The 16,146-nt window shown below is 38.0% G+C and overlaps 1 protein-coding gene across 1 annotated transcript; it reads right to left on the bottom strand.

Annotated features, from left to right (window-relative positions):
- Positions 1–2,378: 2,378 nt before the first annotated feature.
- lman2lb (lectin, mannose-binding 2-like b) lies at positions 2,379–8,863 on the bottom strand. Its single transcript, XM_053480708.1, has 8 exons — positions 8,659–8,863; positions 7,470–7,588; positions 7,127–7,244; positions 6,795–6,877; positions 6,537–6,698; positions 4,843–4,957; positions 4,538–4,654; positions 2,379–4,191 (listed from the first exon to the last, which is right to left on the bottom strand). The coding sequence occupies exons 1-8, from the start codon at positions 8,861–8,863 to the stop codon at positions 4,049–4,051; spliced, it is 1,062 nt and encodes a 353-aa protein (XP_053336683.1). The 3' UTR covers positions 2,379–4,048.
- Between the last annotated feature and the right edge of the window lie 7,283 nt (positions 8,864–16,146).

Below are 16,146 nucleotides of genomic sequence, written 5' to 3'. Positions count from 1 at the left end.
ACGACTGAAAAGACCTAATTGTGATTATACGTCATGAATGTAAATCATAAATCTACGAGGGACGAAACCTCTTATAAATGAAGATAATGTATGGTGATACTCAGGCCGCAGTAAAACATGAATGGTGTAAATGTTTTAAAGAAGGCCGTACATCCGTGCGTGACGATCCCAGCCGATGTGCCCACTGCAGTCATTCCCGTTAACATTCGGTGAATGGAATGCCCGATCCTTAAAAATCGATGGATAACGCCAACTTGTAAAGAGACACTGTGTGAACTGTACAAAGAATCATTTACAAACACCACTTGCACATTACAGGATCTCAGCTGGGAGTTATTGCTACATCCCCCTGAAGTCCTGACCTCACTCCAAGCAATATCCACATGTTTGGGCTGTTAAAGGAGTTCCTGGAAGGCCAGCATTTAGGAAATGACACAGACAGTCTGATCATAACACTGGCATACTGAGAAAGCGTTCTATGTTGATAATATCCAAGCATGCTGGTATAAGTGTCAATCTCGGTTAAAAAGAAAGTTTGTAACTCTTATTACTGTGTTTTGTTCTGCACAATCAAATGTTCTGCTTTGACTTTTTTTTTAGTTTGCAGAATTATTAACAGCAACAACAACAAAAAAAGACATTAAAGTTGGATTGTATAACTATTCATTATGCTAATATGAAAAACCCTAGATTAGTTCAGTTTCTGGGTTGTATGAAGAGCACTGTTATGATGATCTCAATATAAATATAGCTTTTCATTTATGACCTCATCCAGCAAGAATTTTTGGTTGTCAAAAGATTGTGGTGAAGTTAATTTAGCAAATTACAGATGTCAGGACAACGTTGGTAATAGGTTGTTTTTAAAAGCTAGACTTACTATGATGAATTGACGTGGGCAATTAGGGTGACGTTTCTGTTGTTCTTTTATTGTTACGATCTGCTGGGCAGAGTTTCTCAGAGAACCAAACCGCTTTCTTCTGGAAAAGTATCAGTCAGAGTTTTTAAAAAAAGAAGACATAAAAACAGTGGTCAACAAACATAGATAAGACACTTAACTGGGCTTAATGAAAAGGTAGCAGAGAAGGTTAAACAGGCATGTTGAAGATTCAGTACGATTGTATAAAAAGGTAATTCAACTTTTTTGACCTTGGGACATAGCACAGTGTTTGAGAGAAACCTTACACCCAACAAAAGAAACCCAGCTGAGAACACCATCCTTACAGTGAACTGCTAGTGGTAGCATGATGGCTTTCACAAACAGTGTCTGGGAAATTGATCATGATTGAGGGTGAGATGGATGAAGCTAAATGTGGGGCAGGCCTAGAAGAAAACCTGTGACAATAGCAAGGAGGTTTACTTTCCTAAAGGACATTAAACCTGGACATACACAATCAAGTGGGTTTAAAAAACAAATAAAAAAAACCTTGAATGTATGAGAATGGCCCAGTCATCGCCCAGACCTCATTCTGATTAGAAAATTACTGCAGTACTCACCAACAGCTCACTCCTGCCAATTCGACTTGACAGATTAGCCAATGTAGCTTCTCCCAAGTGTTGAGGTGAATATTGTGCAAATTAAATGGTTAAAGTCCATTTAATTCCAGGGCAAAATGAGGGAAAGCTCTAGGCAAGAAATTCTGCTGCAGGCAATTGTAAAGCAAAAAATAAAAATTAATAAATAAATAATAATAAAAATGTTTGGAACAAATGGTTTCAATGATTCTGCTAGAGATTGCAATAATAAATTCATAGTATAATCATTTTATAATATTTATTAATATTTACTGTAGCATTCCATTGACATTTCAGTTGTTTTATAAGTTTAATTTCTTGGGAATTATTTTTCATGGTCATGCATAAAATACTGTTTTTTTTTTAATACTGTATATTAGCCTCAGCAACGTAACTTCACTCACAATGACTGTTGTCATGAGTCATTGTGGCCGACCATCATGTAGCAATGTGGCCTTGAATAGAGACATGGGCGCTATGTTTTAAAATTAATTGCATTACTTCTCAGAAAGTGGTTTCATGAGGGCCTAAAAAAAGTCATAATGTAATGCTTTTGGCCTCTAACCTCCCGAAAACACACAATGTAACAATAATTTCACAAAATCCACACAAAGAAATGGTGTAGAAAACTGTACAAGAAGTATGTTAGGGATGTATGTAAGGATGACACAGCGTTTCTGATTGTAGGAGCGTTAACACAAACATTTCCACAATGCTTGTTTTGGAAGTTCACTTTGCCCACACAGACTACAAATTTGAAATTGTGTACACAGGTTCACTCGCCTTCTTTAATATCTTTCCGAGGCCCTTATGTTCCTACCAAACCACGTAAACCATAATGAAACACATACACGTTTCAGTTTATGAAAACTGTCTTCTGTTTTATTTGTAATATTCTAGCAAACATTCAGACAAATTGATTTTGTTATGAAAATGAAATATCTGTTCCTAAATTGTTCATCCAGCAACTTTTGAAATCACTGATCTTTTAGCAATTTATACAAACAGCTCTTGTAATTACAAGATTGTTGTAATTTTAGTCCAGTTCAGTCTTATTTTTTTGTGCATTGTGATTTTAAAATAAGACATTAGAGCTCTAATGTATGTTATAACTTTGAAGAATTTAATATTCTATATAATGTTCAACATTTAATGGAATAAAATTTCCTTTAAAGATCCCTTTAATCCGGTAACACCCTTTGTACTAAAAAAAATTATGTGACAGCCATACACTATAAGCCAATAATATTTCCAATTAAAGAAACCTCAAAAATCTAAAAAAAAAAAAAAAAAAAACTCATGCATGCTCATTCTTTTTCAGTGGCAAATTATTACATTTAAAAATAAAATCAGATGATAATGTGTAAGCATGACGACCACCCAAATAACAATAATTAAAGGAAATAAAATTATACAAAAAGTTTTAATTAAGCGCTATAATTTAAATAACAAAAAAAGGGGGGCACTTTTTTTTGTTTAATAAAATAGATTTTTGAGAGGTTGTGTAAACGTTAACGGGGTATAATTTTCAAAATTCAGTGCATTACTATTCACAGCCTTTAAAAAAAAAAGAAACAATTAACCCAAGAAACCCCAAACGTTTGTTACTATTTATTCATTTATGATCTTTGCAATAAGCTGACTTCCTTTCTCGATGCTAGCAAATCGCCTACTGTTTAAGGCTTAAAAGGCAGGAAGAGTGTGTTTAGTATGTACAGTAGCACTGACACCTGACTACCAGTAAAACTGGTATAAGTTGATGTTAATATAAATGGGTGAACTGGTTTGTTCGGTAAACGCTATTTGTTCCATCCAGCACATTGATCATAAAACGATTTTCACTTTGTTTGGTGTATTTTGAGTAAAATGGCACAAAAAAAGGTCCTGACTAACTCACAAACATACACATGAACTCTGACACAGACTTCTTTATAGTTCAGCTAAATGAGTGTGTGCGCGTGCAAATTTATAGATATACATATTAAAGACCTTGATGTCTGATTTGAGCTTTTTGACGAATAATCAAACAAATGCTAAATGACAAATACTAAAGTGTTCAACAAAACAAAAGGCAATATGAAAAACCTAATTTCTAAAGAAAATCAAAGAAGTTAAAGGCCACTTTTTTACTTAATACGAGTATGCTTCACTAGCACACAAGCATACAGCTGCCTAGCTAAGTCTTTAATATGCATCTCCAGTTCAGGAACAGATCTCAAACATTTCTGCGCACACACACACACTCACTCACTCTCGCTCGCATTGCATGCAATGTTGTCTATCTAGGTCTGTAATATGTATAATGCACTTCAGGAGGAAATCTGTGTCTTGCATTTTTGCACGCACACTCTCAAGCACTCACACACTTGCGCACCTTGTTCTTTCCACATTAATATTGAAAAACTTCAGCAGATCGATGAGAGAATCAAGACGAGGCAGTTCTCTTGTATGGCTCTTGAGTGTCAGAGGTAAAAAGTCAGTTTGATGCAGCAGTGAGAAGAATCTTCTAAACCTAATAAAACATTCTAGGTGCTACTCAGTAAAAGCGCTTGCGGCTGCGCTCCTTCCAGCGGGCGTAGATGAAGAGCGACGCCACGATGAGCACCACGAGGCCGACCACAGAAAAAATGAACAGGAAGAGAAGGGTGAGCGTACTCATGCCTTCATCCACCACCTCCACTGCAACAGAAAAGAGTGCAGAAAAAGTAGGACTGCTGTACAACATACAGTACTTCACCATTACCATTTACATCTAGAGAGTATCTGGCAATGATAAAAGAAATTTCCACAGCTGCTCAATGATGCTGCTGCATCAGTGTCTAAAAATAGGGTGAAACTGTGGTGTTGAGTTTCATTTCCATTTTTTAAGTCCCTGTATAAATTTAAAATTCATGGGAACTCAACACAGATGCAGCCTGATGAGCATCCTGTTCAACACCAACTTTGTAAGGTCAGTCGTGTTTAACCTCACTAACTAGCTTTACTTTTATACACACATTCATGTTTTCTTTAATTTATTTTTTACCAGGAATCTCTCTGCGGTCGACGCTGGGTATCAGGACCTCCTGCTCATCCTCCAGTTCCTCAAGAGTTCTCTCTATTGTCAGCTCAAACAGCTTGATGGAGATCAGGTCATGGTTATCTGCAATTAGGTGATCAATCAGACAGCAATTAGCCAACGTGATATGGTGGAATAGTAGTGTGAATCAGACAGTGAAGATCAAGCCTCAGTGTAAGCGGTATCTCAGGTCTGTGGCGTACCTTCCTTTCAAGTTGGCATATGTAGAAAAATAACATTCTTGTTTATAATAATAATTTTAAAAAATGAACCTGACAGATCTCCAGTAAGGGATGAGGCTCCAAAGTAATACCCTTGAGGAAGGTGGACACCTGGGACCTCGACACACTCCTTCCACTCCTGCTTTCCCTCTATATCCATCATCACCTTTGAAGGAGTGAAAGAGAAAATTAAAAACTGACCTCCTCTGGGCTCGCCGTGTTTTCTGATCCACAATCAGCTTCATTTCTGGACTGGATTTTGCTTACATATGACACATTAATGATTGACTGATTGATTTAAGACAGTGACTGTATACACAGCACATGACCTATAACATGAGTAATCTGTTGATCACAGGACGCCCCCTGGTGTGTGCTTTAGGGAATTCAGGTACAAACAAGTAAGATTGTTTTTTTCTATTTTGTTATACAGAAGGTTGGACAATGAAACCTAAACGCTTGTTTTTTTTGCCCACAATAATTCATTAGTATGGTGAAGGGCCTCCTTTTGCGGCCAATACAGCATCAATTCGTCTTGGGAATGACAGATACAAGTCCTGCATAGTGGCCAGAGGGATTTTGAGCCATTCTTCTTGCAGAATAGTGGCCAGGTCACTACGAAGGGGAAAACGTTTCCTGACTCGCTCCTCTAAAACACCACAAAGGGCCTCAATAATATTTAGATCTGGTGACTGTGCAGGCCGTGGGAGATGTTCAACTTCACAATCATGTTCATCAAACCATTCTGTCAAGTGTGTCGCTGTGTGTATTCGTACATTATTATCCTGATACACGGCACCGCCTTCAGGATACAACGTTTGAACCATTGGGTGCACAAGTCCTCCAAAATAGTTCGGTAGTTCTTGGCAGTGACACGCCCATCTAGCACAAGTATTGGACCTAGGCCATGATATTGCAGATAACCACTGTCGCCCTCGGCTTGCTCACCAGGGACAATCTGATCATTTTGGTTCATGCACATTCACATTCCATACAAACTTAAATAATTATTTTGATTGTGTAAAGCTGCTTTGCGACAATGACAATTGTTAAAAGCACTATACAAATAAAATTGAACTGAATTGAATTTTAATTCTGCAGTGAGTTAGGCAGCTGTGTTTTTTTGTTTTTGAGATACAATCCAGGTTAGCACCTGGACATCCCTTTCAGACATCTTCCTCTTGCATCCGCAGTTACTCCTGTTGGATGTGGTTCGTCCTTCTTGGTGGTATGCTGACATTACCCTAGATATAGTGGCTCTTGATTCAATTCAATTAAATTTTATTTGTATAGCGCTTTTAGCAATTGTCATTGGCACAAAGCAGCTTTACACAATCAAAAGAATGATAAGTTTGTATGAAATGTGAATGTGTATGGATTCAATTCAATTCAATTTGTATAGCATTTTTTGTATAGCGCTTCATACATCACAAAGACTTGCTGTCTTGGTCACAGATGCGCCAACGAGACGCTCACCAACAATTAGTCCTGTTTGAACTCTGATATGTCACACATAATGTTGTGTGCACTGCAATATTTTGAGCAAAACTTTGCTATTACTCTGGTAATTAAACATTCACACTCTGCGCTTACTGGTGGAATGTGCAATCAATGAAGATTGGCCACCAGACTGATAAAATTTAGCCATGAAACCACCAACACTAAATTGGCCAGTGTTTCAGTTTCATTGTCCAAGCCCTGTATATGTTACATAATCATACATATACTGTAGAGTGTACGATTACCGTCAGCGTGCTCTTCACGTATCTGACCAGGACAAACGTGTCATAGTCGACGTTGCGCACTGCGGCCTGGCAGCCCCCCAGATCGGTGTTCCTGCCGTCCTGATCATGATCGTATGCCACAGTCCCATTTCCCACCATGGCTGAAATAAACGGAAAGACTCTCTAGGAAAAAAAAAAGAAGAAGAAGAGAGAGAAGTGTTAAAAATAGCGACAGTCACAATAATAGAAACAATGTTACTGCACAAAAGGTTCATCCACCTCATGCTGATTTTCGTGGTTGGGATATGTGTCGATGAAAATCCCCAGGCCAGTAAAATGATTCACGTTTCCAAACACAGGGCCTGGAAACAATCACAGAGAACAGAACAGAAATTAATATCTGGAAGCTGCAGTTTTAATCTGTTTAACATAAAAATCAACATGATCATGATTTTATGGTAACGAACAAATGCACAATTAAACTAGACTGAAAAGAATATATGCTTGAACATTACTTATAGACGTTAAAAAAAAAAAAAAAAGAAGAACAAAGTAACAGCAAGACATTTAATACTTTTATTTAGACAACAACAAAAAAAAGAAACACGTGCCTATTTGCATGCGTTCTCTGGTCAGCCACAGCGCCAATCCATCGCCGTTCAGGTTCTTCTTGCCCTGGCCGTGGATCTTAAAGTGCACCTGGAACTCCCAGTCCCGAATGTAGAATGGCTGCATGTTTGCGCACACACACATATACACTCACAGTTGGGAACTAGTTTAAATAGAACTACAAATGGACTAAAAAAAGGACAGAAGAGGAATAAAACACTTTAGGGCATGCTGTACTAGAAAAATAAACAAATTTAAGACAGGGAATTCATCACACCATCCTGTTGTTAATTATTTCCCTAAAACTGCAGTGTTTTATTCCTACTATATCCAGAGCACACTTACGATACGACTCCACACTGCCCCCTGTCTGCTCTGTAGGTCCGGAGTCAGGCGCACATACTCGGGGGTGATCATGGCATTGCCCAGTAAATCCCAGTGCGACGAGCTCGACGAGCCCAGACCTGCGTGCACAAAAACACACACACACACACACATTAATTAGTAAAAAGTATTCAACTAATGAAAAGACAGTGTTGCAATTAAGGAGGGTGAATAAATTATTTGTGTTACTTGAGAGTCTAACACACTGTAAATAAATGAGGGTGACCTTTTCCTGGACGGTGTGTGATGAGATGACATTGGATTAATAATTAAACCTTTAACATTTTAATTATAGATACCCAAGTATCAATCCGACTGTTCATATTTAAGAACAAATACTCATACATAGACTCATACTCATATACAAATAACAAAAAAAGACACCATCTTTAACTGTTGATGGTATGCTATTCATTTTGTTGTGCACTGAATCAAAACCACACTCCTTTAACCGTGTAATGGGCAGCGGTGGCTCTGGGTTACTGATCAGAAGGTCATCTACCCCCAGCTCCACAGAAGCTGCAACTGTTGACCCCCTGAACAAGGCCCTTAACCCTGTCTACTTCAGCCATGACTGAAAAAAAAAATCTATTCAGTTATAAATCGCATTATTTCACTGTCACAAACAACAATGAAGCAAAATGTGACGTAGATCAAAACTCTGTATGGTATTGTGGCAATACCACATGACAAACTGCCACACAAAAGAGTGACAGGAGATGAGAGGAGTGGTGGAGAGCCTGGAGATAAAAACCCCGACATCTGACAGGACATCTACCTTCTCACAGCCAGGTGAACAGGAAATACTAGTTATTTCATTATGGGGCAGAATATTACCCAGTATGCTTAGAGTAGAATGAACTTAACACGTTATGAAGTACTAAATGTGTATTCTTTACATAAAATTACTTTAATTATTGTCCATTATGAGTATATAATACTTAACGCTTATTAAAGTAAGGATTACATTTCAACACATTTTAAAAACACTACCCGTATTCAGGTTGTTGCTCTCTGATTGGGTAGAAGCAGTCAAGATTTCGGTTTACGATTAAAAACCGAGAATCAAAATTACGGCAATCACAGCACAGGAGGCGGGATTTGTCTCCAAAACGGGTGGTAAAAACAGCATCCTGACTCGTTCCCCTACCTTGGTATGGCTTGGTCAGCGAATACTCTCTCTTAAGAAATTCGTCTCTCTGAAAGTCGTCATATCCGGAAGAGCGCGCTGTCAGTGCGAGGAGAAATGCTACGAGAAAATACACTTTGGCGTTGTTTAGAAAATGCCGCGAGAAATCGATAAACTGTACAGAAAATGCGCGGTGCTTCTTAAACTCGTTCATAGGCGCCGCCATCTTTTACCGTCTACTTCCGGTTGAGCTCGGCTGCAGCGAAGATTGGCGAATGTGCCGACCGAATGTGCAATTTCAATTGGTTGGGAGTTCTGCCATTCAAATCGTCAGCCAATCGCTGTTGTCCACAAGGGCTTTCTTACGCGTTTACGCTAGTTCATTTTTGGAAAGGAGGGGAAAAATACTACAAAGAGCCACCACACACACACACACACACACACACCCCTACCTGAGGGATTTTTCTACACCGCGCTATTAACTTATTTATTTCGATACAGAAAAGCTACAGTTTGTTAAGGGAACGACAGGACAGGAATGAATATGTTTTATGGATATTCCACAGCATTAAATGCAGTTACAGTCCACTGAAAAATTATTGGCCCTTTCCTGATTTTTATTTATTTATTGTTGTTTTTGGCATATTTGTCACACTTAAATGATTCAGATCACCAAACTAATTTTATATCACACTAAAATAAACCAGGAAAATACTAAATGATAATTTAATTCATTACGGGGAAAAAAAAGCTGTCCAAACCTACCTTTGTGCGCTTTGTGAAAAAGTTATTGCCCCCTTGCTAAATCATGAGTGAGCTGTGATTCACCATTATTTTGGAACGCTGAGTTAAATTTCGCTTGCCACAGCCTGGCCCGATTACTGCCAAACCTGATGAATCAAGAATCACCTAACTGGAACCTGTCTGACAAAGTGCTAAAAAATCTTTAAAAAATAATACATCATGATGTGATCCAAAGAAATTTAATAACGATGTCACAGAACCAGTTTGGGTCAAGCAAACACAGATTAAATTTTTGTTCTGTATGTCGCTCTGCAGGAGAGATTAGTAAATTGACATTCTCTCTCATACACACACACAAACAGACACACACATACACACCCACAGGTGCAGTTAGTGTCCAGGGATGCTCAAGGCAGAAAGAGAGGCGGAACACACAGTCTCCATGGTCAGGTGGAACATGGAAGTGAAGTGTGAGTGAACCGGGGGATGGTCCCGTCGGGGACACCACCTTGTCTCTTCAGCGTTCTGTGTACAGAAGCTCTCTCTTTCCCTGGAGGGAGAGGATACAGGTGTGAGTCAATTGTCGTCTTTGCGATCAGGTGCTCATTTCTGGCTGACAAACATGCCCATCCACCCCAAGGTTTAATGACGTGTGCATTTTCTCACCACACACTTTCTGTCACCTAAGACCAGTCTGTTTATTCTTCTTTGGTCTCTCTCACCAAGATGTTTCAGCCTACTGTACAGAACATCAGAATGTTTTTCGCACCTGTTTCATCCTGTTTAAACTATGTGTGTTGGAAATTTCCAGAAGACCCAAGCCAGATTAGGTAACTGTATAAATGTGCAGTAGATCCTAAAAAACTGGGCAGTGAGTGTAAGGCAGTATTACAGTACTTCTTGCTGTCTTCAGTTGTGGTGCTGCATGGAATCATTTGCGGATCATAATTCTGTTGTGTGAATTCCGGCCTCTTGCTTCGCCTCCTGGTCATCAGAGTCACTGCCGGTATTATGTTTCCTCGTTGAACGCGACCCCTGTAACTAGGGAAAGTGTGACATTTGTTTTGATGACCTCTTCAGACCCTTAATAGGGAGGGTAAATCTTTTGACGCCCGAGCTGTCACGGCTGATTAAACTGGAGACAGAGACAGTGATTAACACACCGTGTTTAGTTACACTTCCTGCCAGGGTCACCACCAAGACCTGTCTTTATTTTATTGGTTTATTTTTTTGTTGTTGCCCCTTCTGAGCATTTAAATCCATTAAGACCCGGACCAAACTGTAAAACTGTTTTATCATCACATAGTACTTTTAAAAATACAGTGCACAATCATCTCCTCATATGAAATCTGGTGACACTACACACCGGGATCAGACCCAGGTAGAAGGCAGACTAAAAGATGATAGGTGAATGAACACATCATGCTAAAATGTCAAATGACCATTAAGTAGCCATTTCCTGAGCACGTTTGAGAATGAGAATGAGAATGCAAAAGAGAGGGAATAAAGAAAGCTGTGTGAGAGGGTGGGGTGTTCTTGTAGCTGAAGAAATGAAGTTGCTTAAATCGATTAATAAGAACAAGAATGAGTTAAAGGGGGATCATGTGTAAGAATCATATGGAATGAAATATAAGAATATGTCAAATCAAATCAAATCTGCAAAATCAAGTGCAAGAATAAAATAAATAAGAATCATGTCAGAATCAAATGTGAAAATAAATAAATTGTGTGCTAGAAAGAAATAATGAATTTTGTTTAAAATACACAGGGCTTCTCAGTAAATTAGAATATTGTAAAAAAAAGAATATTTAAAAAGTGAAACTCATATTCTAGATTTATTACAAGTAAGTCAAATATTTCATGCTTTTTTAGATTTAATTTCACTGATTATGGCTTACAGCTGATAAACAAATCTAGTATCCTAAAATATTCGAATATTTTATTGTTATTTATTTATATGAATAATTAATTAATTAAATAAATAAATAAAAACACCAAATTTCTCTAATTCTAATTCGGTACATGCATGGGGAACACTGCTGACCTGACAGTTGTCCAGAAAACGATCATCGACACCATCCACAAGGAGCTCAAGGCACAGAGAGTCCTCGCTGAAAGGGTTTGCTGTACACATAATGCTGTATCGATAGCACATTCATGGAAAGTTAACTGGAAGGGAACAGTATGGTGGGAAAAGTGCACAAACAACAGGGATGAGGCTGGAGTTGGTGCATTAAGAGCCACCATGCTCAGAAATCTTCTGGAAATGAGCTAAAACTGTTGCATTCCTAGTATCAACCCAGTCCTAAATGAGAGACAACATCAGCATTTTATCTGGGTTAAGGAAAAAAAGAACTGGACCATTGCTTATTGATCCAAAGTGCTCTTTACAGATGAAAGTAAATTTTGCATATCATTTGGAAATCAAGGTCTGGAGTCTGGAAAAAGAGTGACGAGGCACAAAATCCAAGCATCTTGAAGTCCAGAGTGAAGTTTCCACAGTCAGTGATGATTTGGGGTGCCATGTCATCTGCTTGTGTTGGTTCACTGTGTTTTATTAAGTCCACAGTCAACACAGCCATCAACCAGGAGATTTTAAAACACTTCATGCTTCTGTCTGCTGATGAGCTTTATGGAGATGCCATTTTCCTTGTCCAGCAGGACTTCCAGTAGGGCGCACAATGCCAAAATTACCACTAACTGGCCTCCTGACCATGATGTTACTGTGCTTGCTTGCAACTTACCCCTCACCTGACCTAACCCTCAATGGGGTTCTATGGACTATTGTTAAAAGGCAGATGGCAAACACCTGACCCAACAACACAGATGAGCCAAAGGCTGCTTTTAAAGGAACCTGGTCCTCAGTGACACCTTCAGTAACACCTGCCTCATTGATGCAGTAATTCATGTTAAAGGAACCCAGACCAAGTACTGAGTGCATAAGTAAACATACTTTTCAGAAGTAGGACATTTATATATTTATATATACATTGTGGAACCTCGGATTACGAGTATAATTCGTTCCAGAAGCGGGCTTGTATTCCAAAACACTCGTAAATCAAAGCACATTTTCCCATAAGAAATAATGGAAATTAAAATTATTTGTTCCACAGCTCAAAAAAATAAATACATAAAAATAATTAACACAAAATATAAAGTAAAAATAAAACAAATTAACCTGCATGTTACCTTAAAAAAAGTAAAAATAAATCCCGACCAATAAGTGTTTCCATTTATGCGCACATGCGCTCTCGCCTTTAATGTGTGTGTGTGTGTGTGTGTGTGTTTTTCTCCCTCCTGCGCTGCTGAGTGTGTGTTATGTGTGTGCGCGCGAGCATAATTTGACACACACTCTGCAGCGCTTTTTCCCAAGAGAAAGAAAAAACGCACACACGTAACACTGACACACAGTAAAGGCGAGAGAGAAAGAGTGTGTGTGTGTGTGTGTGTGTGTGTGTGAACCGGTGGTGTCAAATTATGCGCGCACACACATAACACACACAATCTGCAGCGCAAGAGAAAGAAACACACACACACACACACACACACACATGGATTGATTATACCAGTAAGAGAGGAGCACTAAGACCCAGCAGGGGAGATGAATCCCCGCAGCTCCAGAGAGAGAAAAACCGTTGGCTCAGTTGTGATGACGTGACGCTAGGTGTCAAAACAAGAAGCGCATGCGTTATACATGATACTCGGTGCTCATAAACCACGACAACACTCGTTTTTTAAGTCAAAATTTATTACAAATCTTTGCTCGTCTTCCAGAACACTCGTAAACCGCATTACGCGTAATCCGAGGTTCCACTGTATATATATATTTACATAATTTTTTTTTCTCATAAGAAAAATCTATCTTGCAGTTTCAGATTTTATGATACTGTATTATATTAAATAATATTTAATTAACCTTCTTAATAAATAAAAGTTTGCAGAAAATCAATGCAAATCAATTGTGCAAAGCAAAGTTCCTAAACTCTGCAGAAGGTGAGAGCAGTTAATATATCGATGCTAAAATGTAGACAGTGTGTGCTCGAAAAAAGGGACAGGATAAGGAGGTGTAAAGCCGCCTGTGGATTATGTCTGGAGATTCGCTTACGTTATTAATCAGCCGACTCTGAGCTGTATACACGTCTCATGGGAGGATAGAGTTCAAGATAGAGTTGAAGAGTCCAAAATATCCTATTTGGTTGTTGAATCTCCTTAGTACAGGACGTCCAGTATAAATATTCAAAACATTTGTTTAATATGTGTAATAAACTAATCATGTAGAAAATTAATTATTGAAATTATCATAATGACGATGTCTGAAAACCGACTCCTAAATACAAGATTACTTTTTCAGGTTGAAAAATATCTCAGTAGAGTTATATAGTACAGTTAAGGCTAGGGTTTAGCTTTAGCTATTACATATCAACAGCATTTCCCTTGTAAACCCTGCGCTTTATGTGTTTATGTGTGCAGCTGTTTAGTCATGTAATCTATATCTGCTCGTCGCCTGCTGGGTTTTTTACACGCTGTCCCCAATCACTCAAAATGTTTCGTTTATTTCCACACTGATCTTTTTCGCCTTAGCTTGCACCTGTTAGCTTACAAACCCGCTCCTATGTGCACAACAGGTTCAGCACATACAAAAACTCAGGGTAAACTTGGATTTTACACATTTTTACTTCCCTATGGTTGATTTGGTATAAACCTAAAGAAGGAAAGATAATGTATGTTCAAAACATGCATAAATTGTCTATCAGAAAATATCTGATTTCTGGTGAGTTTTGGTCTTGCTTTTCTGGGAAGGTCTTCATGAGAGCCAGTTTCATCAAGTTCTTGATGGGTTTGCAAATGTACTTGACAATACTGTTCTTGCAAGAACTATTCCAGAACAGCTGCCCTTTGTGTCGTAAAATAGCAACTGACTGTTTCTGTTAGAGTTACTCAATCCCCTAATGCCGTATGTGTTATTTAACAGTTTTTAAAAGAAATTAAACCTACTGTATATTGTTATAGATAATAAAATAATAAAATTTTATATTAAACTATATATTAAAATACATCAGTAAAAGAAAACTAGTATGTTATAATAACTGATGTATTATTATTATTATTATTATTATTATTAAGATAGTGGTGCAATTTTGTATTTAATATCTATATAAATGAAAGAAAGGTTTTGCTGTACATTGGTCAGAACTCAATCTTTCAATGATATTTTTCATTGAACCTGAGACCAGTCTCAGAAAATATTCTGTCTGTCTGTACGTCTGTATGTACTGTATATCTGTAGGTCTGTCCAACCGATTTTGTTACATCAAAATGCATGCATCTCGCAAAACTGACTTGACAAAATTTTATTAAACATTGCGAGTCCTTCTGTATTTGGTATCCTAAAATTAAATCTGCGCCATAAACTAAACCAAAATGTTTAGTAGATGGGACGTTATGAGCAGTTTTGTGCCATTACCTCATAGCAGCCATCACTTTTTTGGACAAATATTACACTTTTGCCCTAAAAGCGGACATGGCTATACTCGTCACTCAACGGAGCAAATCAACGCTAAGGTCTACTGTAAATACACAGTGTATGTGGAAGACATCCTCAAGGAACACAAACAAACCTGTGTGCTAAAAAAAAAAGGTATGTAAAACTGAACCTTCAATGATGAATGGACAGATCATTGTATGTTTATTCTTTCTGCTGGAAGTTTAAAACATGTTGATCTCACATGTTTAGAAACCCGGTGTTAACTGAAGAGGTAATGTGACAAAAGAAGTACAACTTAGCCTAAACATGGCGTAAGATACTCAAAATTACCAAATGAATAAGTTATGCAAAGAGTTCCGCTATACAGAAAGACAGGCGGACATGTACGCGGGCTTCAACCTGAAATAATAGTATTACTAATTACATTAAAGCTGATCAAATTATTTTTAGCTTCAACCTTTTCACTCTCTTTCTAAAAACTCTGTAATAATCAACGTTGGGTTTTAACGCTAGTTCTTAACTATGCCTGTATTAGATATATCGACCTGTATGTACATGTTAGGATACCAAAATGATTCTTGGTTTTCTTTTTTTCCCCCTGCTTTTTATTTATTTATTTTGATTATGTTAGTGCACACTGTACACTAATAGAGTAGGTGCCCAAAGCCAAAGAAAACTCCAGATGGCACAGCAATGTTGACACTGGTGTGATATTTTAAGCTTTAAGTTTTCATTATATTGTATAAGATGTAATGAAATCCTTACTGCCATTTCACAGTAGACAAATAAACAATATCTATATTGTCTACATCACTGCACAGTTTGGGGAGAGTGAACAGCGACAAAATATTAAGCAGACAGTCTTAGGATTCAGATTATATAGTAGTGTTGGATATTAAAATGAGCATTTTCCAGTTAGCAGTAACATCAAGAGAATATTTGATGGTTGCAAAATGGTACAAAATTGGTAAAATAGCTGGAATAAATATAGGAGAGATGGAATTTACCAAAAAAAAAAAAACACACATAGGTGTGTAAATGAGAGTCCAAGTGTGAGTGATCAGTGTAATTTGAACATGTGTACTGGGAGTTGGAGTTTCCTTTTATAAATAATCTGTATTAACATGGTCGCCTTGCATTCCCTCGGTGGGTTTCCTCAGGGTTGTTCGTTTTCCTTCCACAGTCCAAAGACATGCAGAATTAGGCTAATTGACGTTCCCAAATTGCCCATAGTGTGTGATTGTGTGTGTGAATGTTGAGCGGCGGTCCTACCATGGTCG

This window comes from Clarias gariepinus, chromosome 21 (genome assembly GCF_024256425.1).
Source record: "Clarias gariepinus isolate MV-2021 ecotype Netherlands chromosome 21, CGAR_prim_01v2, whole genome shotgun sequence".
NCBI classification, from domain to species: domain Eukaryota; kingdom Metazoa; phylum Chordata; class Actinopteri; order Siluriformes; family Clariidae; genus Clarias; species Clarias gariepinus.
Note: the sequence above shows the minus strand (reverse complement) of the source record. Positions and strands in the feature narration are given on the sequence as shown.

What these genes read in the sequence shown, in the direction of transcription:
- lman2lb (XM_053480708.1), bottom strand. Translation starts at nt 8,863, where the DNA reads ATGGCGGCGCCTATGAACGAGTTTAAGAAGCACCGCGCATTTTCTGTA. An exon ending in CAGAGAACGCATGCAAATAG is followed by an intron (nt 6,878 to 7,126) that starts GCACGTGTTTCT and finishes GATTGTTTCCAG; the next exon opens with GCCCTGTGTTTGGAAACGTG. An exon ending in CCTTACTGGAGATCTGTCAG is followed by an intron (nt 4,655 to 4,842) that starts GTTCATTTTTTA and finishes ACCTAATTGCAG; the next exon opens with ATAACCATGACCTGATCTCC.